The following is a 25524-nucleotide window of genomic DNA, read 5'->3' as shown; positions in this document are numbered from 1 at the left end:
ATAATTGTCATATTTTAAAACTTATGATATACAATAAAAGACGGAAGGAAAGAAAGGGAAGATGCATGGCAGAAGCTCCCTGATTTAAGCTAATGTTCCCTCTAATTTATTTTTTAGGTTGTAAGAAGAAAACTATGTAACGTAAAAAATAAAATACAAGGATTGAGTAGAAATGATCATTTCATTTGACTATACCCCAAAGATGATAAATATATGGCCTACTTTCTTTCACTCCCATGACAGACATCACTAATTGATCAGCTTTGCTTTCCCACCTAATATCTCATAATCTTTCTTTCTTTGACCTCACAATCTTTCACAACGCTAACATTTATCACTTACCATGTGTAAGGCACGGTACCAACTGCTTTCTACGGCTTATCTCCTTTATATCCCCAGCGAGGTAGGTACCTACTATTATTCCCCTTTTAGAGATGTAGGCGCTGAGAATCAGATGTTAAGTCACAGTGTTGGAAGGGGCTGAGCTGGCATTCAAAGCCAGGGTCATTTTACTTCTATGTCTATGCTCAAAATGACGGCACTATTGGAACCATATTCCATCAACCGACTGGAGTTAGCACATAATAGATAAGCTATTTTCCATCCAGCTTCTTTATTCATACATCCCTTCTGTCACATTGCTAACAGTAGTCACAGAAAAGAAGTGTTAATGCTTTCCAAAAAAATATCTTTCCTCAAAGCTACTCATTGATTTTAGCCTTGTTTTTCATTAAAGGCCACACAAAGCAAATTCCTGGGTTGCACATGGTAGCGTTACTGTACCTCCAACCTCCTCTCTGCTATTTTTCTGCGAAGTCTCCTCTTGACTAAGGTAAACACATTCTGTTCTTTTAGCCAGTCTATACATGTGTTTCATGTCATTCTTCTCTGGCGGTGCTTTAGTTTGCCCACATTTCCCCAAAGCAAACAGAATGTTTCTAGTGAGGTCTAACCAGCCTAGCATAGTGGGGCTATCTCTACCTTCCATGTTCTGGCTGTCTTTATTATCACATCTGAAGGCTGATTTTAATGCCAACTTCATATCTCTATTGACTTATGCTGACTATTTAATATTCTACTAAGTCAGTATAGGCCTCAAACTCCAAAGAAGTTAGATATAAGAAAAGGAAAGTAGAAGAAAGCTAAGTAAGGGTGGAAGAAGAAGGTTTAGGAAATGGGACTATTTCTGATAGGAGAGGCTGCAAATCCCCATATCAGAGTAGATATCAAAGTGGGATTTCTTCATATCTAAATAGGATATGCTTAGAAACAAAATTCAATAAAGCAATCCAGTCCAAAATGTTCTCTCCTACTTTCCCTGAAATCCCATCATTTAAAGGCTTATTGTGGTTAATAAGCAAAAACAAACAAACAAAAAACCAAACCAAAACAAAAACTCATCCATAATACTGTGGGTTATCAGAAAATCATACACCTTGTGAATTTTAAAAAGAAAGCAATTTGGTTTAACAAATGATCTAAGTTTTGGTATTGAGATGATAATTTTTTGACTGGGACAAGAGCTGGGAGGAAGGTGAAGAAAACTGGGAATTTGGGGATGGGTGTTGCAGGGGAGAAACCTAAATCCATGCTGGAGGATAGATATGATAACCATGTTTCGCAAAATAAAACTGGCACATGGGCAAACGCCTGAGACACATGGAGGCCATCAGTCCTTCACTGTTGGGCAGGCCTGGAAAACACATCATCATGTGAGCCAGGTGGCAACCAGCAGGCAGCAGGAGGGCTATGGATGGTTTCAGAAGCCAAGTTTACCCTTGTGGCTTTTCAACCCAGGACCAGATAAGCCACTGCCTTCTTCTTCCCCCAAACCCAAGCGCAGATGTCATTTATCTCTAAATCACACATGGACATGGACCATGTTCTGTTTTTCTCAGCATCCCCCATGCCTCACACAAGGTCTAGAAATGAGAACTCAAGAATGAATGTTGCTGGAACAGTCTCCCCACCAAATATCCAGCCTGCAAGCTGCTGCTGCTGGAAGGAGAGTGGTGAGAACCTTAGTTGGTGGCTCTCCAGGACATACTGACTCCCAGGTGTCCTCCTGGGGCTAGGAAGACAAGATGCCCACAGTCATGCTCATGCTGGGCAGGGCCCCTTTTTCATGGAACCACAGGTGGAAACTTCGCCAAGTCAGACAAATGAGCTTTGGTTTTGCTATCGACCTCAACAACATTTATTTAAAATAAGCCTGCTTCTTCAAGTATATGACTTTCTTTTATTTTTTCTTTTATTTTTTATTTTTTATTATTACGTTATGTTAATCACCATACATTACATCATTAGTTTTTGATGTAGTGTTCCATGATTCATTGTGTGTAACACCCAGTGCTCCATGCAGAACGTGCCCTCCTTAATACCCATCACCAGGCTAACCCATCCTCCCACCCCCCTCCCCTCTAGAACCCTCAGTTTGTTTTTCAGAGTCCATCGTCTCTCATGGTTCGTCTACCCCTCCGATTTCCCCCGCTTCATTCTACCCCTCCCGCTACCTTCTTCTTCTTTTTTTTTTCTTAACATATATTGCATTATTTGTTTCAGAGGTACAGATCTGAGATTCAACAGTCTTGCACAATTCACAGAGCTCACCACAGCACACACCCTCCCCGATATGACTTTCTTTTAAAACTTACTAGTTAAAACTCTAAAGTCAAGGGCTCCTGGGTGGCTCAGTCAGTTAGGTGTCCGACTCTTGATTTCGGCTCAGGTCATGATCTCAGGGTCCTGGGATCGAGCCCCGCATCAGGGTCCCTGCTCAGCGGGAGCCTGCTTCTCCCTCTACCTCTGCCACTCCCCCTGCTTGTGCTCTCTCTCTTTCAAATAAATAAATAAAATCTTTTTTAAAAAACGAAGGGAGAATAACTGCAGCCAGTTTGAGTTGGGTTTCTATAACTTTTTCCTTAAAAAGTTTGGACAAGGTGGAGGTCAGTCTGTTGGAATTTTATTTCTTCTGATTTATTCTATTTGAGCAACACCATTAAATATAAATGTGGCACCCAGCCCGAAGATGGCCCCAACGATTCTGACCTCATAGTATTCACAATCTGCTGTAATCTCATCCTCTTGGGCTTGGGCTGACCCAGTGACTCTCTTCTAATAAACAGAAAGCAAGAGTGATGGGTTGTTAGTTCCAAGACTAAGTTACAATGAGACTGTGGCTTTTGTCTTGCTTGCCCTTTCTCGCTCTCTCTCTCTCTCGGCTCACTTGCTCTGAGGGAAACCAGCTGCCACGTTTGAGCTACTTAGTGGAGAGACCCACGTGGGAAAAACTGATGTCTCCAACCAATAGCCAGCAAGGGCCTGAGACCACAGTCACATAAGTAAGCTTAGAGGGGGGTCCTCCCCCTACCCAGACTTGAGATGACTACCGCCCAGGTCTAAACCTTGATCACAACCTTATGAGACACAGTGAGCCCAAGCACTGAGCTAAGCTGCACCAAGACTTCCAACTCACAGGAACTATAATATAATAAATGTTTTCTGTTTTGAGCTGCTATATTTTGGGGTAATTTGTCATGCTGCAATAGATAACTAATAGAATGGAATTAACCCCAGATAGATTAATAATAAAATACTTATCCTCTGCCTCTTTGTTATGTTTCCCATGACAACTCTCAATTTATAAAAAGTACTTTATAGGACATTAAAAATGCACTGTCAATTTTTTCAAGTGCACAGCATAATTCTCTTAAGTTGATACAATACTGTATTTGAGTAGCAAGAATCTTTAAGGCACTGACAGTTGAAATTCCATTCTAGTATGGGCTACTATTCAACAAATACACTGTGCACCTGCTATGTTCCAGGCACAGGAAGATAAATAGGACAGGATAGCCTGTTTCAAAGAGCTCAAGTCCAGGGGCGCCTGGGTGGCTCAGTCGGTTAAGCGACTGCCTTCGGCTCAGGTCATGATCCTGGAGTCCCGGGATCGAGTCCCGCATCGGGCTCCCTGCTCGGCAGGGAGTCTGCTTCTCCCTCTGACCCTCCCCCCTCTCATGTGCTCTCTCTCATTCTCTCTCTCAAATAAATAAATAAAATCTTTAAAAAAAAAAAAAAAAGAGCTCAAGTCCATTCAGGACAGTAGAAAAGCCCAAAAGATTTGGAAACAGATGAATTAAGAGGAGTACCACAACTCATTGTTTGTGCGACAATGATCAAGCCATTTAATTTTCCAGTGCTTTTTTTCCTCATCTACAAAATGGGGAGTAACAATAATAACAGCTGATTTATCAACTTACAAGATTGCTAAAAGGGCCACAAAGTAAAATGTGTATAAAAGCATTGTAAAATTCTAAAATAAAATAAAGCTATCATTATTGCAATGCTTATTATCAAACTATAGTATACAGGCTGAACTATAGAAATAGCTAAGAATGATTCATAATTAATTTTCTGTTTATTGGCAAGTGACATTTCTTTTCTATTAACCATTTAAATGTGTCCTTAAATTTGAAATTTGCACTCCAAAGGTTGTTTAGTCTTTATTTTGTTCAAAATGATGCAATCTACATTACTCCTCTTCTGAACCTAAACCTCTCATAATTTCATTTTAATTTATTTTCTGTGAGAAAATAGTTATTGTAATGGTTTCAAGAAAAACTGAATGAAAATTACAAAGAACATGAAAAAACTAATCATTTTGGTCAATTAAAAACTGTCGTAAGCAAAAAAGTTTCTGTCCTATAAAAAATAATTTTCTTTGATGTTAAATGTAAACAATGTTTAGAGCTACCATTTAGAATCAATTAAATGTTCTCATTACCTCTATTGCCTTTCTTCACTAACTTCCTCTGATATACTTTGTGATATATTAGATCAACATTTTAAAGTGAAAAACACTTTATTTTTCATACTTTCAATATGCCACTATACTTCAATTCATTATTCTAATCCAAATAGCCAGTCCATTAATAAAAATGTATAGGCAAGAATAATTGATTCCATTTTAGGGAAAGATATCAACAATAAACTGCTTTGGACTGAGCAATCAATGGTTATTGAATTCTAGACCCCAAGCTAATATTTCCAGCTACACAGGTCCTTGAGACTTGAGCTACCCACTTTGCTTTTAATGAACAAGGTCAAAATCATGAACTGAAAGTACTATGACACTAATAGAATACCTCAGAAAAATTTTAGCCTCGAGGCATCATAAACTGCCAAGTATCTTTCTAGTAGGCCTAAATATTAATATATACATCAAAGTTGAAGATAGATATGTCCCTTGGAATCCACTATTCTAGTTGTCTACAGTTTGGTGTGAAATAAAATAAAATTAAACATTTATTAAGCTCTAACTATGGGCTAGCCTAAGTGGAGAGGGAATACAAAGATGAAGTACGAAGTGGATGAAGTAGATAAAATATAACTGAAAAACTCAGAGAAGCTCGAATGAGGAATGATTTTGAGCTTCCTATTTTGGACAACTTTTTAGAGGACAATGCCTTTAAAAGAGAGAAGGGAAGTAGATCAAGCCTGTTTGGAGTGGGAGATAAGGTACTGACTTCAGTTTAGGAAACGCTGAAATCTGAGATGATAGAACATCCAGATGAGAGTCCACAATATGGATCTAGTGCTCATTCATGAGATCTAAACCACAAAGGAGAAGGAGGCAAAGGTTTCCCCAGAAGAGTTTACAGATGGAGAAGGCAAAAAGCCAGGACTGAACTCTGGGGCATTCAAGAGTACAAGGGGGAGAAGTAGAAGAAGGTGATCAAAGAAAGGGAAGAAGAACCAGGAAGAAAATGGGTCATAGAAGCCAAGCAAGGAAAGACTCAAAAACCAAAATGACGACCAATGTTACAGAAAGATCAACAACATTAACACCATTTTAAAGACCACTAAATCATGATGTACTATATGTTGGCTAACCGAACATAATTTAAAAAACAGTAAAATTTAAAAAGTTTTTAAAAAGACCACTAAATCTACATTCAGGAAATCACTGGTGATCTTAATTTTAGTGGAGTTTCTGGTGTGGAATCCGGAGGACCACGAGGCATTGTTCTATCAGTCTAATATTAACTGAACACCTTCTTTGTACTTTGGGATGGGAAAGTACAGGCTGTATATATAGAACTCTTTATAAAAGATACTTGGGAGGGGATGGGGGGAGCAGAGGACTCGGAAATAGTCTATATCTTCAGTTGAGAGTGTGTTTAGGAGGGGAAGAACAGGTTTGGAGTTCAGAAGACAGGTACGATTTGGGAGTAACTGCTCAGGGAAAGGGAAAGAGAGCAACTAGAGATAAAAGCAAAGACTGATGACTAGTGTTGAAAGCCCAGCTGAGGCTGGAACTCCTCAGTTTGTAATATCGCCAGCCTCCACGGTGGTATTGTCTTTTTCTTCCAGGAATGTCAGTAGCCTAGGAGCAGAGTAAAGAACACAGATGGTCTGGTGGCACTAAAGGCCAAGTACTGGCAGGCACGTGAGGCAGAAGTCCAGGAGAGACAAGCACTTGAGGGGCCTGGAGATTAAGCAGGGAAGTGGACGCTTCATGAAAGAATGAGACGTCAGCAACATTCTGACAAGTGGGAAGGACAGGTAGGAACTGAAGGCCACGGTGAGCTTAACATTCAGATTTGATGGTGACGGAGAGGTTGGAAAATGGGATTTTATGAGATTTCTGAGAAGAAAAAGATACAAAAATAGAGAAAACCTGCTAAAATTAAAAATTACCAAATGTCTTAACGGAGCAAGAGAATGGATTCTACATTTTGAAAAATGATACATACCACTATTTTTCTCTATACAACTTAAAACTTATACTTTGCTCTTAACATTACATAATTCCAGGTAGTATCAGGTCATTTCTGAAGCGTGAGATTACATTTCAAATCAAGAGACCCCTGTCAGGTTAATAAAGTATTGCCATTTCTAATTATTTGGGAAACTTGCAACTTTAAAAAGAAAAAAAAATTAAAATTAAAAAAAGAAAACAGAGACTTTCCAAATGAAAAGAATAAATAGCTAATCGTCTGAGACAATTACAAAAATCCAAGTAAGACACTTTGAAAGTGAAGTCCAAACTGGATAATATAAATGACATAACCTGCACTAAGAGTTCCTTGATCACTGTTGTCAAGAATCAGAATAATATTCACTCTTAAAATTTATACTTTATAGTAAATAATTTCACTGTACTTGAGAAATATTTCCCATCAGCCAATTATTTTGTTTGGCAAGGGGGATATGATTCATGTGTGACTTGGTAATAGAGAACATAAATAAAACTAATTCCTATATCCTTTTCCAATTTTCATGAATTCAAGGATTTATTTGGAACCTCTAAGAGAACTCTTACTTTTTATGACAGATTTATGCCTGTATTCACATTGTTGTTCATATAGCTTCACTGGTTTTGTGCAGTTTAACTTCTAATAATTTGAGTTTTAGGTTATCACAGACACAACATGCATTCACATTCAGATATTCAGATGGCCAGATACTCACATTCCTCCTGCTCTACTTCTATGCTGTTGAAGGACAGTGAACAAGGCTTAATCCAGGTGCCCAACCTAGACTGGATTTGTTTGCTCATCTTGGTGATAATACATTTTCTTCCAATCTAAATATGCTGTGAATATACATTAGTTCCTAATTTCAAATTTAGTGGGGAAACACACACATGCCACAAAGTTATACCAGAATGTAAAGCAAACTGTCCTGTTCAAAGTGCAACTGAGTTCAAAATAACTGAATGAAGAGGATGGAGAAGAAAATTTATTTCATTACAAAAATGGTTAGTCATAACAGCAGAGGATTTTGCTGCTTTTTCTACCTTTGGAGACAGGGAATTATATCCAAGATGACTCAGGAGTTCAACAACCTGTCAGGGGGGCCGAGGTTCCCATCCTGACAGCACCCTTGAATGGCAGAATGAGGGAGGAAGGCACCCAGCACTACAGTTGGGAGAGATGATGCACTTATAGCTCTCAGCATATAGTATGTGTTTTTATTTTTTATATAGGAAAGCAATTTATTCCATCATAAGCACTTACACAGTTAGTCACGGAGAGTAACAGGCCTGCTGGTGAAACAGGTCACCCAAAATAGAGATGGTACCAAACTAGTGGTCAAAGACTAACTCCTAAAAAAAAAAAAAAGAAGAAGAAGAAGAAGAAGAAGCAATTCTTATCCAGGATTAACTTAATTTTAAAAACAAATACAAGCTATCAATTCACTCTTCTCAACTCAACTGAACAGTCTACTTGTGGTATAACTGTCAGGTAAAAACATACATTTTCACAACTTGGTGGTCCCAAGTTTTTTAAAAAACCATTTCACAGAAAGGAAAGCAATATGAAAACAGCTCAAGAAATACACTAACAAACAAAAATATATGGGGGAAAGAGGAACACATAGTTTTTTTGACTTAACTGAAGAAACTGAGAGGAGACTGGTCTACATAGGAAAATGTGCATCCTGGAAAGTCAGGTGTGAAAATTTTAGAATAGGAATTTATATGACTTGAATCTCCCCCATTTCCTGAATAAAAACGACATCTTGTGGTATTTATACTTCATGGCTCAGACACCTACCTCACTTGGCTCTACTCCTTCCTTACTTTAGCCTTTACTTAAAGGAGTCTGAAAATCTTGGGGATATAGCCTAAGAAGAAAAATAACCACATAATATTCCACTTTTTGTGGCTACTTTAGATCTTTGTTACTAGAAAATTCCTAAAGAAAATTTAAATATAAGTCTGTGGCTTTACTGAATCAAGTCCCCCAGTTAATATTTAGAAAACACCCTCTGTTTGGGCTAATAACATTGTTGATGGTACCTATCATAGAGGGATAGCCAAACAAAGTCTGTGTCTCAAAACCAGTGTTAAATCAATCTCAGGGTTGAGAGGAAAAAAAAGGGGGAGTCTAAAATCACAAGAAGTGCAGACATATCTAGGACTCTTGTCCTTCTGGATCCACGCTTCCTTCAGGATCTTCATCATTATAAATGTTCTCTGCCATTTGCCCCACTTGCATGATATTGTCTTCTGATACAGAACAAATCACCCAAGGTTCATTGGGATACCAGGAGAAATCAGATATCTTGGCAGTGTGACCACCACAAATAAACAACAATTCTGGTGGCCCATATTCTGCATCTTCTGGGGATTGTTCCTCTCCAATTTTACTTAGTTCCCAGACATTCAGTCTGCGATCAGTACCACTGGAAGCCAAAATAGTCTCACTGTGGGGCAACCACTGAACCTGGAATATTTCATCCTTATGTGATTCAAAGGAATGCAACTTAAGTTTCAGATTTCTCAGATCCCACAAGGCAACAGTCTTGTCGGCTGATCCTGTGGCCAGAATGAACTCACTGTAACGATGGAAAGATAGGCAGTTCACTTCAGCAGTGTGAGCATCAACTGAGTGGGTTGGTTTGGAAGTATTGTTTGAACGAGTATCCCAGATCATAAGTTTCTGATCATCAGCAACTGACCCAAACAGAGACTCATGGAGCAAATGCCAGGAAACATCTTCTACTACCACTGTATGTCCTGTAAAGATGGTCTTCACATCCACCACTTTTCCTTCCTTTGGAACAGCGCTGATGTCCCAGAGGCAGATGGTATGGTCGTCTGAAGCACTAAGTAAGTGCCCACTGAGATTTGGGTTCCAAGAAAGTCCATAGCCTTCCTTCTGATGTCCACGCAGACGCAAGTCTGGGTTGCACTCTCCAGAAGGGTCTGGTTTGGAAGGATGTTTTGTAGAGTCAAAAAGAACATCACTGGATGGAGTCTTTGTTGCAATGATGCAAGGGATCTGGGGCATATAACGCACCCGGTTTACTTCTCCTTCATGGTTGATCTTGATTTCTATTTCAATTTTTCCACCAACTGAGCCAAAACCTCCAAATTCTCCTTTCTCACCGTCGTAGTGTGAAGCATCAAACTCAGCATCATTATTAGGGAGCCGCACACTGGCTATCACAGGACGGTTTTGCTCAACTGACGTGTGTGTTCCCAGGACAAGTCGATGAATGCTGAAGTCTTTCCCTTCCAGTCTGGTTACATCTGCAAGCCACTGTGCAGTTAGGCTAGGCCACTCCAGAGCATGGGTCATCACCAAATCGAAAAGAAAAGGGGTGTTCTTTTTCCATATTTTGTACTCTTCGTTGATCACATGTGTTCTACTGCATCATCAAAGGCTGCTTCCTTGTTGGCCATGGCAGGCAGGCAAGCCGGGGGGATCCCGGGGTCGAGCATTGCGGGAGGGGTGGGGAGGCTATGGGCGCTCGCTCTGCATGCACAGCCGCTATTGTTTCCTGCTCCAGCATAGAGTATGTGTTTAATGAATATTTGGTAATAAGATCTAACAGCTCAGATAATTGTATGACACTGGGAAATTTAATTAAGTTCATTCGGCCCCAGTTTTATGGAAAATAAGGATGATAATATCTGTCTCACAGAGTTGTGAGAATTAAACGAGCTAATGCATGTGAAGTACTTAGCACAGATCCCAGCATGCACTAAACTCAAAAGACTGCACATTAACAAGTGTGTTGAAAATACAAGGTAGATTTTTTATTATATAATTATAAAATATATAAAATATAAACACTTCCTTTCCACTTCTGTTTTCTTTGCATTTAGATTATCTAAAAAAATCTGTTGTTAGAACTGTGTTCTCTTATGCTACTGGGGTAGCGGAAGGGAGAGGGACAGTATCAGAATTATAGATATGGCCAACTCAAGTTCTTATAGCCAAAGAGTACTGTTTGCTAAACCTCCTATTTATTTCAGATACATGAATAATGACTATAAAGTAATGAGGTAGGTTTCTGTGGGTGGCTCACGAGAATCAGTCTCCACAGATTTTTAAGCAAGAAACATCTATGGATGGCCCAGAGTGTATCCAGGCAGGCAACCAGGCACTGTCCCAGGTGCTGGAATATGAAGATGCCTATGTGGCACCAACCACTTGAGCCACCCAGGTGCTCCTGGGATTTTTAAGAATGAAAGAGGTACTTGTCCCTATAAATCATGAAAATTTGGTACTGATAGATAAGACCAGCCATAAACAACAGTTCTCAGGTGCTGGGAATTCCCCAACTCTACGTCAATAATGAAAGGCCACTGTAAATCCATAAAGTGGACATTTATAACCAACTGCTGAACACCTGTATTTCTCACCCGAAATTTTGACAGCTTCTCCCTTAAAAAGTGATCATGACTCCAGGCAGGATGACATGTACTCAGCAAAGTATTTTCAAAGTATAAGTTTGTGTTTATGCCTTCAACGTACTTGCAGGAATGAATTTTTCCATGTGCTGATCACAGTTTACAAACACAAGTGTTAACCCAACTGTAATTGCTCATAAAATTCTCCACTGCAGCTCTTTTGTTAACCTACATCCAATTTTTAGGATCAGCAAGATGGCCACTGTTGGCTTCACATTCTATACTGGTTACATTTGACATGTGCCTACTTTTATTTCAAAAATGGGGCTTCACAAATCAAATGTTATTTTCCGCACCTGCAAATTCATGAATCACATACCAACACCAGCAGAAGAGCAACATGAAAACTAAGACCAACTCAGCAGGACTCAGAAGCACCTGTTTTCACAAAATGCAAACCACTGCACTGAAATTAGGCATACATTTTAAAAGTTTATTAGTTAGATGCACCTCCTGCATCTAAGATTTTTAAGATTTTAAGATTTTTAATCTCACACTGAATTTATTTCTAAATATAAAAAAATAATACTCTGAATCATATTTAACAAACAGTAACTGATCTAGAAAATAGCTTCACATCCCAACAACCAATGTAAAATTTCCCTGGTTATCTATTGCTAGTAAAATAATAAACAACAGAAATGTAAGAGGTCCAATTATCCATAAAGCACAGAGAATGGTGATGCTGGGGGCTATAACCTGAAAGACCATGTACAACTTTGTTCACTCTCTGGAAAAGAATTTCTTTGACATATAATACTTCCCCCCAAATGCACAAGCCATTGACAGTCTCTATAATGTAGTGATTTTCAAAGTATATTTTTGTCCTACAGAAAATGAACAAAAAGCCACAGAACAATCATACATTTTAGTATCATCTGATTACATGGCAAGCACATTTTCAGCTTAAAAGCTATGCTCAGGGCGCCTGGGTGGCTCAGCTGGTTAAGCGACTGCCTTCGGCTCAGGTCATGATCCTGGAGTCCCGGGATCGAGTCCCACATCGGGCTCCCTGCTCAGCAGGGAGTCTGCTTCTCCCTCTGACCCTCCCCCCTCTCATGCTCTCTCTCTCTGTCTCATTCTCTCTCTCAAATAAATAAAATCTTTAAAAAAAAAAAAAGCTATGCTCAATGACTATTTAGAATCCAAGTGTAAAGAAGACCATGACACATTTTACTAATCTACAGATAAAATAAACCATTTTCTCATTCCTCCAAAATACCACTGCCATTCAAGCAGCCCATGGCAGTATTTGACTAAGAGACCTATATATGAATGGCAACTGCATCTCTATCTTTTTCAGCAAAATAAAAGCTTTTTCCAATAACTATGCCTCTTTTGGCCACAGCCACATTTTACCTGTTAGTGAAATATTGCAAAGACTTTGATGGTCAGGTCTGGCTTGGAACCTACATTTTCCTAAAAAGAAATGCATTTGGAATTCCAAATAACTGATTTTGCAAATGAACTTTCAGGGAACAGCCCATTCAGAAGATGTCAATACACATATTATATTAAAAAGAGTAAGTACATGTCTAACTCCAGAGGGTTTTATGCCCTAGCCTTCTATCTGGATCACCACACAGTCACTCTGTCTCTTCAGTCAGGGTCAGCTCAAACATCTAGTATTCAATGAAGGATCACTTTAGCTAAAACACTCACCCCTCTCACCACCATCCATACTTTCTTCTGTAACTTTGATTTGATTTTCTTCATTGCACTTAGCACTATTTTTTATTTTCTATTTCCCTGTTAGATTCCTGGTTACAATAGGGCAAAGATCATCTTTGTCTTCTGTACCACTCTATCTCCAGCATCTAAAATGATGCCTGACACGTGATGGGTATCATCAAGTATTTGCTGAATGAATAAAAGCTGTGAAATGCTTACTCTAATCTGCCTAAACTGGACAGGGTACAAAAGTAAAGAAGAAAATTTGAGCATTATATTGTATCCTATGTTTTAAATATTACTAACTATGAATAATTTACTTAGCCATAACCTCATATTTTGGAGTTGGTTCACAGTTTCTGGAATAGAGATCTTTAAAGGTTTAGAATATTAACTGAAATTCAACTCAATTTCTACATATCTATAGGCTTAATTGTTAATATTTAATTTAAATCCACACATTCAAAAAACTCAGTTCTATGGTTCAATGTTTCAGAAAAGTTTTTGGCTCTAAACTTACATAATAGTTGAGATACTAGAGTAGAACTCTAATACTTCAAATTAAAAAAGCATATAATCAATTCTAATATATATTCTAAAATACCACTGGGAATATTTCCCTCTGGCATCATGGTGAATCATTCTGTATTCCACTTTTTATCTGACTTTTTTTTTTTTTCCTGAGTTGGTACTTAAATACTTCTTGACTGAGCTAATGCATAGACTTCTCACAGTGGAGAAAAAAACCTCTGATTGCCCATTTGGGAGCTCTTAAACAACAACAAAACTCTACACATACTCATTTTGAGCACCTATCTTTCTATATTTAAAAAAATTAATGATGTTTAAAAGTAAGATTGAGGAGTTATGCAACCATCACCAGTCTACTTTTCAGAACATTTTCAACATCCCATAAAGAAACCTTGTGCCTATTTGCATCAATACATGGTCTGTAGATTCTAGCTTTTTTTCATTTAGTCTATTTTTGAGGTTCTTCCATGTTGTGGCATATCCTAGTCTCTTATCTTTCTAAACTCATTTTGAAGTAGTGTTATTTGAATGTACACTAATAAAAATCCACCTTTTGAATCCTAACACTTATCTTGAATTTCATTTCCCTTTGCATGATCACCTTTCATTTAATCTTTTATATCGTTATTATAAGAAATTAATCAAATGCACAATCCATCCAGTACTCGTTACAAATTCCCTAAGGTATCCTCTATCTGTTGAAACTCTCTTACATCATCAGAACTGTATGTTTAATCAGTTTTCCTGGTTTGGCCCCAAGAATAGTCAGCATAAAGTTGAGTCAAAAGACCCCTCTTTCCTAGTCCCCTGATTCACCCATCAAATCTACATAAACATCTTCCAAGTCTCTTGAGCCCTATCCCCTCTCCATACCCCCAACTTCCACATTTCAAGCTACCTCCTACGAATTGTCCTTGGACATCTTCTTGGCAACTCAAACTCAGTATGTCGAATATATTCCTTCTATTCATACCTATGTTTTCCCACAACTGCTCTATCTGCCCTTTTATTTATGTCTCTCCCTCTACTCCCTTTTATACACTAATACCACACTAATCTTCCTAAAGTACAGCTCTTTCCTGGTTATACCTCCACCAAAAAACATACAATATTGCCCCAGTGCCTACACAATGAATTTAAGCTTCTTAGCCTGCCATTCATAACTATCCAACATGCTTTATTTAATATCTTTAGGAATAAGGTTTTCTTCCACTAACATTTACTAAGCGCTCACTATGTGTCAAGCACTAAGTGCTGTATTATGTCATTTAATTCACAATAACCCTAAGAGGTGGGTAGTTATTGACTCAATTTCACAGATGAGGAAACTCAGGCACAGACAGATTTACTTGTCAAGGTCACGTATCTATTAAGAGAGAGAGCCAGGATTCCAACTTAGGTATTCTCATCCAGGTCCCACAGCCTTAACCAGCAGGATACAGCTGTCTCTACAGAAACAGAGATCACCTTAGAGTAAAGAAAAGGTGTTATTTTGGATCTCACAAATAACTATATAAGGGCTGTGTGTGTGCATGTGCACACGTGTGTACACACACAGACACACACGCATGCATGCACACACCTGTAACTTTTGGGGGGGTCTCACTGTCCTGTACTTGATATTCTAGAGCACTTTGTTTCAGGGCACATGCTGATAAGGAAGAACCGTCCTGTATATATCCAAATCCTCTTATGCAGCTGTAGATACTGGTGGAAGAACTCTGGTGAGATGTGGATGGGGAAGTTGTGTGAATCTCTAAAACAAGATTAAATTCGGAACTAAAAGCGAGGGCAGAAAGTGTCAAATACACAGTGGTTATACTGCTAAGGAATCTGCTCACATTTGCCCACAGGCTCTTTCCTTCCTCCACCTGCCTGGGCTGTTCCCTGCATGAGAGATACAGCTCTACTGACTACACCTGTCATTGATTCCTCTACCAGGGTTTTTAGCACTAGACACTGGTGTGTCATGCCCTCATTTTACAAATAAGAAACTGAAGAAGCATAGAGTTCCAAATGATTCGTCTAAAGTCACATAGCCCCTCAGTCCCATTAAGAAAATTACATTGTTGGAGGGTAGGAACTTTAATTAAAAAATCTAGTTTCCATCTCTGGCACTTCTTTCTATCAAATAAAAATAATCAAATAACCATACTTTCCAAATTAAAAAACTAGAAACTAGCCCATCTGAGTTTCAGTCCTGGTTCTGGTCCTTTGTAGCTATATAAATTTGGGCAGACTTAGAGACCTCAAGGACTGGGATTAGTAACCACAGAACTCCGAGGGGTCTCTTGATCTTTCCATCCCCATCTCCTTTGCATGTTGACTTGATTCTCTCCTATTCCTGACTGTTTTTTATTATGTGGCAGAGGGCATTGTCTTGAATTTTGCGAACTCCCAAAGGAGTACTGATTGGCCCAGTTGGTTTATATGTCCATTGTCACAGCAATTACCACAGCCAAGGAAACGGTACAATATGTCAGTTTTGATCAATCAGTAATGACTGAATTAGAATAGGCATATATTAAATATGAGGATTGTTCCTCCCAGGGAAAAAGAAGAGTTTCAGGGCATACAAATAATGTCCACAACATCATGAAAACAGAAAACACTAAAATGTGTTTTTCATTAAATGAATGGCAGGTTTGGTGACATTTTAGAAACAAAAAAAAAAAAAGAAAAGAAAACTTACCACATGGATGTGGGCCCAACACAGAGCTCTTCTGGTTTGTATAGTTAAAACAAAAATAGCATTGAAGGAATTACTCACCTCCACATACCATATGTTACATCGATGAAAAACTAATATGAATAGAGAGGAGGCATGAAATTTTATTGTACATCAAATCTAATAGAATCTATATTTATTTGGGTCAAGATAAAATTTTAACCATATATTGCATTTGTTGGAATATGCAAACAACTTAACATATAATTCAGAATTTGTTTAAAAGAGACATAGGTTTATTTAGTGACTTTTTGGGAAGTGAATGTGTTCATACCAGAGCAATTTAAATTTTTTTTTTTTTTTAAGATTTTATTTATTTATTTGAGAGAGAGAGAATGAGAGACAGAGAGCATGAGAAGGAGGAGGGTCAGAGGGAGAAGCAGACTCCCTGCCGAGCAGGGAGCCCGATGCGGGACTCGATCCCGGGACTCCAGGATCATGACCTGAGCCGAAGGCAGTCGCTTAACCAACTGAGCCACCCAGGCGCCCCCATACCAGAGCAATTTAAACAAAAGCTGGATATCCACACAGTAGGGATGCTGAGAAACAACTTCCTATATTGAATAGTAGGCTTGGCTTCCCTAATTGAACTCCAAGATTCCTCTAATATTTTCTTGTTTGTTTTTTTTTTTAAAGATTTTATTTATTTATTTGACAGAGAGAGAGAGAGAGAACAAGCAGGGGGAGAGGCAGGCAGAGGGAGAAGCAGGCTCCTCGCTGAGCAGGGAGCCCAGTGCGGGGCTTGATCCCAGGACCCTGGGATCAAGACCTGAGCCGAAGGCAGATGCTTAACCTACTGAGCCACCCAAGTGCTCCTCCTCTAATATTTTCTGATGGAGTTATGCCAGTTTAAGTCTCCCAAAGGGATAATTATTGATAAAAGTGACTGGATTTGCAAACCACAGAGCAAATGGGAGGTGATAACAGTATATACTTTGCTTTGGTTTTTGAATCCCTGACAATCACTGCTATTAACATCATCTACAAATTCACTATCATGTTAATTTGACTTGCAATACTGTATTAGGAGTTAGTTCTTGTTCAGGAGTTTAAGATAAGGTGACCCATTGCTCAAAAGAATAAATCTACCTATGCAGGAAATTAACACTTCTAATTCATATGCAGATGGATCCCAGTCCTTAAATATCAGGGGAAGAGTCATCAGAAAACTAAAGATGAGTGTGGAATAATGGACTAAGGACTAGACCCTATTAGGAGGTCCGCCTCCTTGTCCCACTTCTGAAGGCTCACTGGAGCTTGCATACTTCTGAAACATGTAAGCAACCTAGTTTGTTCATCTAAAAAAACACTCGAGGTGGACGAAGTGCATTCTAAAGTCCCTTTCAACTGTATTTATTTCTTTAAATTATTCTATGTGGGACACAATACAGCTTGAGATAATAAAGTTGATGACACAGAATACCCCAGACAAATGGAACATGGTAGCCAATCAATTTTCAACAAAACAACTATACTAGGGATGGAAAGCAATTCTTAGAAAAAAATAAGCAGCAGAGTCATAAAACAAGCAAGTTTGCCCTGTTTCTATATAATCCATGTTTCTTCCAATTCACTGGGGATTTCTTGAGTCAAACTAAGTACAGCTAAGGTTTGAATCATCCAGTATCTCACATCCAAGACCTGTCAGTTTGACAATCACTGTTTTTAACATAGAAATAAATGGCTTTTATGCTTGTAAACCTTGGAAAAGTAAAGATAACGTATGAAATGTGCTGCATTCTCTCCTTTCCTTTCCCCTTTCCTTTCCCCAGCTCCTCTCTCCTCCCTTCCTCCAGATCCCCTGGCTGAGGAAGGCAACTTTTCCTTTGATTATGTGTTCAATTTTCATACACATTACAGCAGGGATCACCTATCTTTCTAAAGTAATTGTAAAAGTTCTTACTCTATCCTTTTGGCACACTTATCAAAAAACAAAAAACAGAATCCTAATTATATGTCAATTCCAGGAAGTAGAGAGGACGTGGTTACTGAACTTACCAAAAAACAAAACAAAACAAAACAAAACTAATCAAAGGAAGTAGTGAGAAAAAATTACTTGTACTAATTACCCCACACCAATTCCTAAAAATTCTCATACTACAAACACACACTACCATTGTTGTTTTATACCCAAGAAAACAATGCAGGGCATTTTTCAATGAAATAAAAAAAAAAGGAAGCACCCCTCTTAAAATACAATTTGAACATCTAGGTATTTGAAAGCCTGAATTCCCTAACTAGGGATTTTAGATGCACATATTGCTTAATAAAGTAACTTAGCTAACAATGTTTTTATACACCCACATCACAATTTTTGCTCAATATCTATTAGAATAGGCCAAATAAAATGAAATGAAATAAAATAAAATAAAATAATTTGTAAATACAAATGACCTTTTCTCAAAAGGTCTAAACCAGATTCTTGTTCCCCCCTTTCTCGAGCTTCTCTGAACTGACCTCAGTAGGAAAGGTGAGTAAACCACTAATCATTGCCCTGAACAGCTTCCCCACATAGCTTTTCTCCTGCCTCTGTGAGTCAGGATGAAAACCTTGGTTACCATGGAGGAGCTCCTTGCCTAATTGAATGCCATTACCCATGTGCAAAAGGTGCTCGGGCCAGAAGGGAAAATGACTCACACACCTTTCATATGCATTAAGAGAGTAATTCAGTAACCCTCCCCTTCCCTGCATGGTTCATGGCAGGTCAGGATTTCTATCGTGGATATGAACAGTGCTAAGAGCATGCTTATAAAATGTACATTATCTATTTTATAATTTGAATATTATTTAGTGTGGTTAAGTAAAAATATATATTATGATAGGGCCGAAGGGTTTATTTTTTGTGTGACAGATTAATCAAAATATGATATGCCAGAGTGTTTATTTTTTATGCCAGAGTGTTTAAAAGGGCATTGCTATGACAGTATTTAGTGAAAAATAAATAAAAGCACCAAACACAATAAAATTGAAATTCAGGATCCTTTTCTAGGTTTTTATTACATTCAGGTTTACGAATCAGTTTTGGGATCAATGCAAGTTTTTCTTAAGGAAAAAATACCAAATGAGTCATCTATGTGAGATTTTCAAAGCAAATGGTGCTCCTTGGCAGATAAGATACAATAAAAGATGAAGTCTAAGATTTGCCAATATGTTCAGAATTTCATAAGTATAAACATTCTCCAAAACTGCTTAATATTCAATGATAGATTACTGTCTTAAAGGAATAGGAATCTCCCTACTGACAATTCCTGCCAGAAAAACAATTCCCTCCGGACACCCGGGTGAATTTTTCCATTAAAATCCCAGTTAAAATCCTTCAGCCAATACCTTTATGTAACTTGTTTCAGAACTAAAACAAAGGTTAAAATCATATAGCTCTCGAACTTGAAAAATCTTAAGAAATAAAGCCACCTCTTATCATATTTTAGGAAACAAAAACCACGGAAGTTTGGTGATTTGCCCAAAGCAACTGTCTAGATTATTTAAACTCTAACTCTAGAATTCTGAAAAGATAGATGAGTAATGAGAGCAGAATTTAAAAAATCAAATATAGTCATCCCATGCACCATGATATACATCAAGTCCATATAAAAATCAGGGATGATACAAAATCAGTCTATCACCATTGCCATCATTGCTAAAACTCAGTTTTGATAGAGTTACAGAAAAATCACCCATTTTTAGAATAACTTCTCTTCTGTAGCATCAGACCCTACTGACATTTTAATTCAGGCTTTGACATTTCATGAGATTATAAACTGTGTTATATTCAAGATGAAGGAAAGGCTGGTGAGATTCTAATCAGAACGCACAAGAGAAGAGACATTATTTAGGATAAAGTTAGATATCAATGAGCACTTGAGGATGTACTAAAGGAAAAGCAGACTTACTGGAGAGTTTTCTGGGAAGGTTTTCCTAGCTCAGTCTTCCACTATTTTATATCTAGAGTCCTGATGTTAATCTGAACCACTAGATAAACTGACAAGGCAGAGAGTAAAGTTTATTTCAAGGAAAAAAAAAAAAAAGAAAAGAAAACTACAGGGAGAAAAATAAGAATGACACGTCTGGTTTATCAATAGCACCATTAACTAAGATGTGAATGTCCTCAGTAAATTCCACCAAGTTTGAGCCTTAATGTAAATAGTTTTTCTAAGCCATCTAAGGAAACATAGGGCATGCACTTTCAAATTACGCCAAAGACTAATTAAAATAGATACGCTGTAGATGTAATTGAATTTAACCATATTACCCATTTAAGAGGATTAGTTTTAAGGATCAGTCTTACCCTTTAATAGATTTCTACAGCCGTAAAATATAAGTGGATGTCTTCCCTACCCAATTCAAATAGGCCCCTGAAACTGAAGCCAAAAGAGGCACTGAGGGGTCATTATATTGTATGACATGTCTTCTTTAAAAGCCCTGGCTCTTTGACATTTGATGAAATGTCAAATCCCAAGTGTCTGAGTCCACTGAGACACATGCTGTTTATTATGTAGCAGTTGGAAGTTGGGGACCTCAACATGCATCTAACTCCACAAAGTTAAATATTACATAATGGGTGTTTTCAGATAAAGCACAGGGGAAAACATGCTGGTTATGTATCTAAAGCAAATGACTTTTGAGGTTTAGCATCTTATCCTTAGCATGACCTTCACCAATCAGACCAATTAAGACATGATTCTCTGTAAGTTACTGCACTTGATGTATAAAGACTAATGCCTTAGTCTAATATATCATTCTCCTTAACTCTAATTTGAGGGTGTTTCTTAGATACCTTCATAAATACTTCTCCTTACAGGCATATTTTGTAAGCTTATAAAGTATTTATGTTGTTTTAAATTTGTACCAAAACTAGGAGGATGCAGGCATTTGAGAGAGATTACTTGATTCTATTTGCACAAGCACATCCCAGTACAAACCTGAGGTGTGAGTTTGACAACATATATTGGTTGTGAGAAGTTTGTACAATGGACACCGATGTAATTAAAAGTTCCTAAGCTTTTCTTTTTTTAATCTCCAAGTTTTCAGAATTATGCATGCAAGCAGATAGTATTTTTTTATCTAACACGAATATTAGCTGAATTTTTAAGTATATTATGGAAACTAAGTTTAGGAAACATATACTGTCACTGCATTAGAACAGATTATTAATGTAGGAGCATTATAAAAGAGAAACATCTCCAAAACTCAGAGATTACTCTGTAAAAGCAACATAACCACATCATTCAAGCAAATGTCAAAGAATTATCTTTTCATTATTATGTTACTACCACCACATGACTTTTCAACCCTCAACTTTCAACAACCACAACAGAATTTCTGGCATTAAAGCTAATTCTCATGGATTTCAATATCACAGAAATAGAATCTAAATTATTTATTAGTCAACACTCAGAGACTGTAAATGGGATATATTCATGATTAGACATCAAAAGGCCAGAAAGAATTAGAATTGAAATACGAGTTTATAAAAATCCTTATTCAAGAAGATAAAAAAAATAACTTTTAATTTTGTAAATGTAACGTATATGTAACTGTCAGTTTCCCACATTTAGGGCACTTCCATAAACCCAGTGATCCCTGCATGTAGCTGCTTTTTCTCTGTACCCTTAGGCATTTCTGGGCATTATGAATCTACTGGGACGAGTCTAAATCTCACCAGAAATTTAAAGCACTGATAAGTACAAGAATGATTCTAGTTCTCTGCTGTTTATCAGCTAATTTACAAATGTCTTAATATGGATATATTGTTTTATTCTACAGGTATCACTGACTCCAGCTGATGGCAAATAAGTGTTTCCTTAATTTAATAATAAAATGATGAACATGCCTCAGAGAAAATCATTTGAACCTCCTTCTACAAACAACACCTCAGATTAACTGATAACTGTCTAGAAGTCTGTCTCAGGAACATTACTCATCAACATCAACTCGAACATGAACAACTATTTGTCCAAATAAGCTAGTGGAACTATTTGTTCCAAATAGCTAGTTTTTCAGAACGAAAAACAAAACAAAACTCTGTTATTTAAAAACAACTACAACAGAACATATTCTAACCACCACATTGTCTTGCAAGATACTTTTCTGAATGGTTCATTAAAATGATAACCCAAGCAATTAACTGCATTTAAAATACTAACCAGGCATAGAACTGGACCCGTTATACTCTAGATGCTATCTGATAGCTGTTCTTGCAACAAATCAAGCAAAATGTAGCACTTCAGTACTTCCAGACTGCTCACAGAGAACACCATCTGGGAAACCTTTTACATTTAAGATTAAAGCTCCATACAAGGTTTATTGTTAGCCCAGCACGCGAGAAGAATAGGAGGGTGGAGGGAAGTGCTTACTTCGAAAATGCTCTGAAGCGTAATAATAGACATCCTCATAGCCCTCGTGGTAATCCTCTTCTGGTCGGTACTTTTTCCCCTTTCTTCTCCTAGATCTTCTTATCTGCTTGACAAAACCCAGGAAGCGGTCCATCTCTCACTCACCGTGCGCCTGGTTCAGCCAGCCCCAGAGCGGAGCAACAACCCAGCGGCTTGGGAAGCTGGTGGAGCATGAAGGCTCCACACCAGACCTGGGGCTGGGGACGCGCTACCCTTCCATCTGTCTCTGTGCTACCATCAACACCCAGACTTTAGCCATGGGAGGGGAAAAAAGAGCAGCGATATGGGCTTACCCTAGTAAGATTTCTTACTTTGCTCAAGAAACGTCAAATGTGCAATTTAAAAAAAAAAAAATATCTAAATAAAGGAAAAGAGAGAGAAAGTGAAATAATGAAGAACTAGGAGAAAAAAATAAACAGTAAAGCTTTGGACTTCAAACGGCTTCAAAACGAAACAACAGAAGTTCAACAAGAGATTCAGCGGAAGCGAGAGGAGTCCCGGCACTAGAATTTCACTATCCACATCTCCCTCGTCAAGGGCAGGGGTGTAGGAGATGAGAGGGGCGGGGAAACACGTTAGTCAATGGACTGAACCAAAGCTGGAGACTGAACCGGCTTTTTCTTACCTGCTAATCCCACCCCCTAATCCTACCACCCTTTATCGCAAAAGCACAAGCTTGGGAAACTTCTCAGAAAGCTCTTGTTTTGCACTGAGCAGATTCATTAACCCTTTGTGCTCCCGTGCATATCATATTAATGAGCCCTAAAGTGGTTTCATCCATATGCACTGCCTCTTGCTGACAAAAGTGTGCTCTATGTGTTAATTGGAGCAGCAGGGAGAAGGCTCAGCAGCTGCTTTCAAATGACACATTTACCCACTGGGCATTAATGTATTCCAATCACTGTTTGATCTAAATATTAAAATGCACTTCACAGAGAGGCTTCTCATAGGCTTAGTAACTGCATACCATAATCAGCAAATAAAAGATACGGCATGGTTTTTTGGGAAAAGAAATACAAATAATCCCACTCTGCTTACACTGAACTCAAATATAAATCTGAGTTGTTACACTTCTTTAAAAAAATATAAAAACAGATGGGCTAAATAGCAAATAAAATTTAGTTCCTCTTGGTGAAGACGGAGAGAGGGGGAGAAGTATTAAAAAATGCTCACACCCTGTTCATTCTTTGTCTCTAAAATCACAACCCTTTTTTTTTAAGTACGACAATCAACAAACATTTCAGACTAGACGAAAGAAGTACTCTAAAGTCTAGACAGGTCAGCGTTAATCATGGATAATCTTTTTCTCCCTAGGTTCTTTCTTCGGGTCTTTAAATGAGTGTGATTTTTTTAACACCAGGAAAAATTCAATTTGTTTCTAATATAATTAATAAACATGTCAGCATATCATCTATGAACCTAATAATATTCTTCAGCTCCACATTCCCAGAAATGTAACTTTTTAAAAAGCTCTTTACTTTTAGGACCATCCTAGAGGAAAGCAATTGTACTCTGCATTATCTGTTGCTAGACTCACAGGAATTTGTCTCTCCTCTAGATTTAGACAGTTCTCTATTTGCAGATATTAACTGCTAATGATGGAGTGGGGAAACACTTACAGAGGTAAATATTCATCAACCAAGAACATTTCAACTCTAAAATGTGTAAAGTGAGATTCAATGGTTATATAAATTTCCCCTATTCCTCGAGATTTCCCATTTTTTATGCTTTATGAGTGAGTTTGTGAAGAGAAACACAAACTTAATGATGCTGACAAAAAGATACTATAAAATGTTTTATGAACATCTTTAAACAAAAAAATCACTTGTCCTTAGGTCCCAAATCCTTTCTTTATTATTCTGACTCCCTCAACCAAAATAAACGAACAGTTAAAAAACAGTGAACTAGAAACTTGAAGATCTGGAGTCTAGACCTTGAATAGGTCACTAAATAAATGATAATAATAATTAATCATCTGTTGGGGTGCCTGGGTGGCTCAGTTGGTTAAGCGACCAACGCTTGATTTTGGCACAAGTCATGATCTCAGGGTCCTGAGATGGAGCCCTACATGGGGCTCGGAGCTCAGTGTGGAGTTTGCTTGAGAGTCTCTCCATCTCCCTCTACCCCTCCCCCCACCCGCACATGCATGCATGTTCTCTCTTTCAACAGATAAATTTAAAAAAATACATTATCTGTTCATTTAATCCCCATAACAACATTGATAAGGAGGTGATAACTCCATGAGTGGGGAAAGAAGGTTCAAAGATGTTTTAGTGGTTTGTCCAAGGTCACAAAAGTAACACTGCCAAGGACTACCTAGGACCATGCATCTTTTCATACAGATTCAGAGATTATCTTGTCTAAGAATTATTTGCACTTAGTGATTCATTGTTTTCTATGCAAGTTTGCTATTGAAAATAGTTGTTGACTTTCCTTTTTAATTGGGATAAACATAAAATCTGGCTTATATGTGACTAATCTGTCAAGTACACTTGTCCCCTAGAGACTATTCAGGCAACAAATTTTACCCAACTACTCCTGAATTATTATAACTCCTAAGTTGGTGGAGACCACATTATTTAAGTTTTGTAGTTGTAAGCTCCTAGTTGAATCTAAAAGAACTGATGTTACAGGACAAATGATGTTTTAATAGAGAGAAAATCCTTTTTGCATAAACCAACTTCGAACATTCCCCTACAGTTTACTGATTATTAATTTTAGTATTTAAAGAGACAGATTTTCTCAAGCAGTGGTAAGCAACCATTTTGAACAAGAACCAATACAAAGTAAAATTACCTACACGCCAATCAGAAATTCTGCTTTACCTTTCTATTATTTTCATAGGTTTCAAATGAATTTATTTGGAAGGTTAGCATTTTGGTATCTGGTTGTAACAAAATGTTTAGAGAAGATAAGGTTTATCGAAGACGAGGTTTGGTGGTGTTTGGGAAGAGTTTATAATTCAGCCATATACTTGGAGGGGTATGGCAGAA

General features: G+C 37.8%; 2 protein-coding genes across 4 annotated transcripts in view; both read right to left on the bottom strand.

Annotated features, from left to right (window-relative positions):
- GRIP1 (glutamate receptor interacting protein 1) overlaps positions 1 to 22625 on the bottom strand; it is a 391246-nt gene extending 368621 nt beyond the window's left edge. For all 3 annotated transcript variants that reach the window (XM_044915371.1, XM_044915372.1, XM_021678544.2), the window contains exon 1: positions 22493 to 22625. In XM_044915371.1, coding sequence (XP_044771306.1) covers positions 22493 to 22625 — 133 coding nt within the window. The remainder of the gene's footprint in view (positions 1 to 22492) is intronic.
- Positions 8922 to 10195, bottom strand: LOC110570571 (histone-binding protein RBBP4-like). The gene is given in 2 exon segments (XM_044915373.1): positions 8922 to 10156; positions 10159 to 10195. Coding segments are annotated over 2 exon segments (1272 nt in total).
- Positions 22626 to 25524: the final 2899 nt, after the last annotated feature.

Source organism: Neomonachus schauinslandi, chromosome 5 (assembly GCF_002201575.2).
Source record: "Neomonachus schauinslandi chromosome 5, ASM220157v2, whole genome shotgun sequence".
Lineage (NCBI taxonomy): Eukaryota > Metazoa > Chordata > Mammalia > Carnivora > Phocidae > Neomonachus > Neomonachus schauinslandi.
The sequence above is the reverse complement of the archived record's forward strand: the minus strand, read 5'-3'. Positions and strand labels throughout refer to the sequence as shown.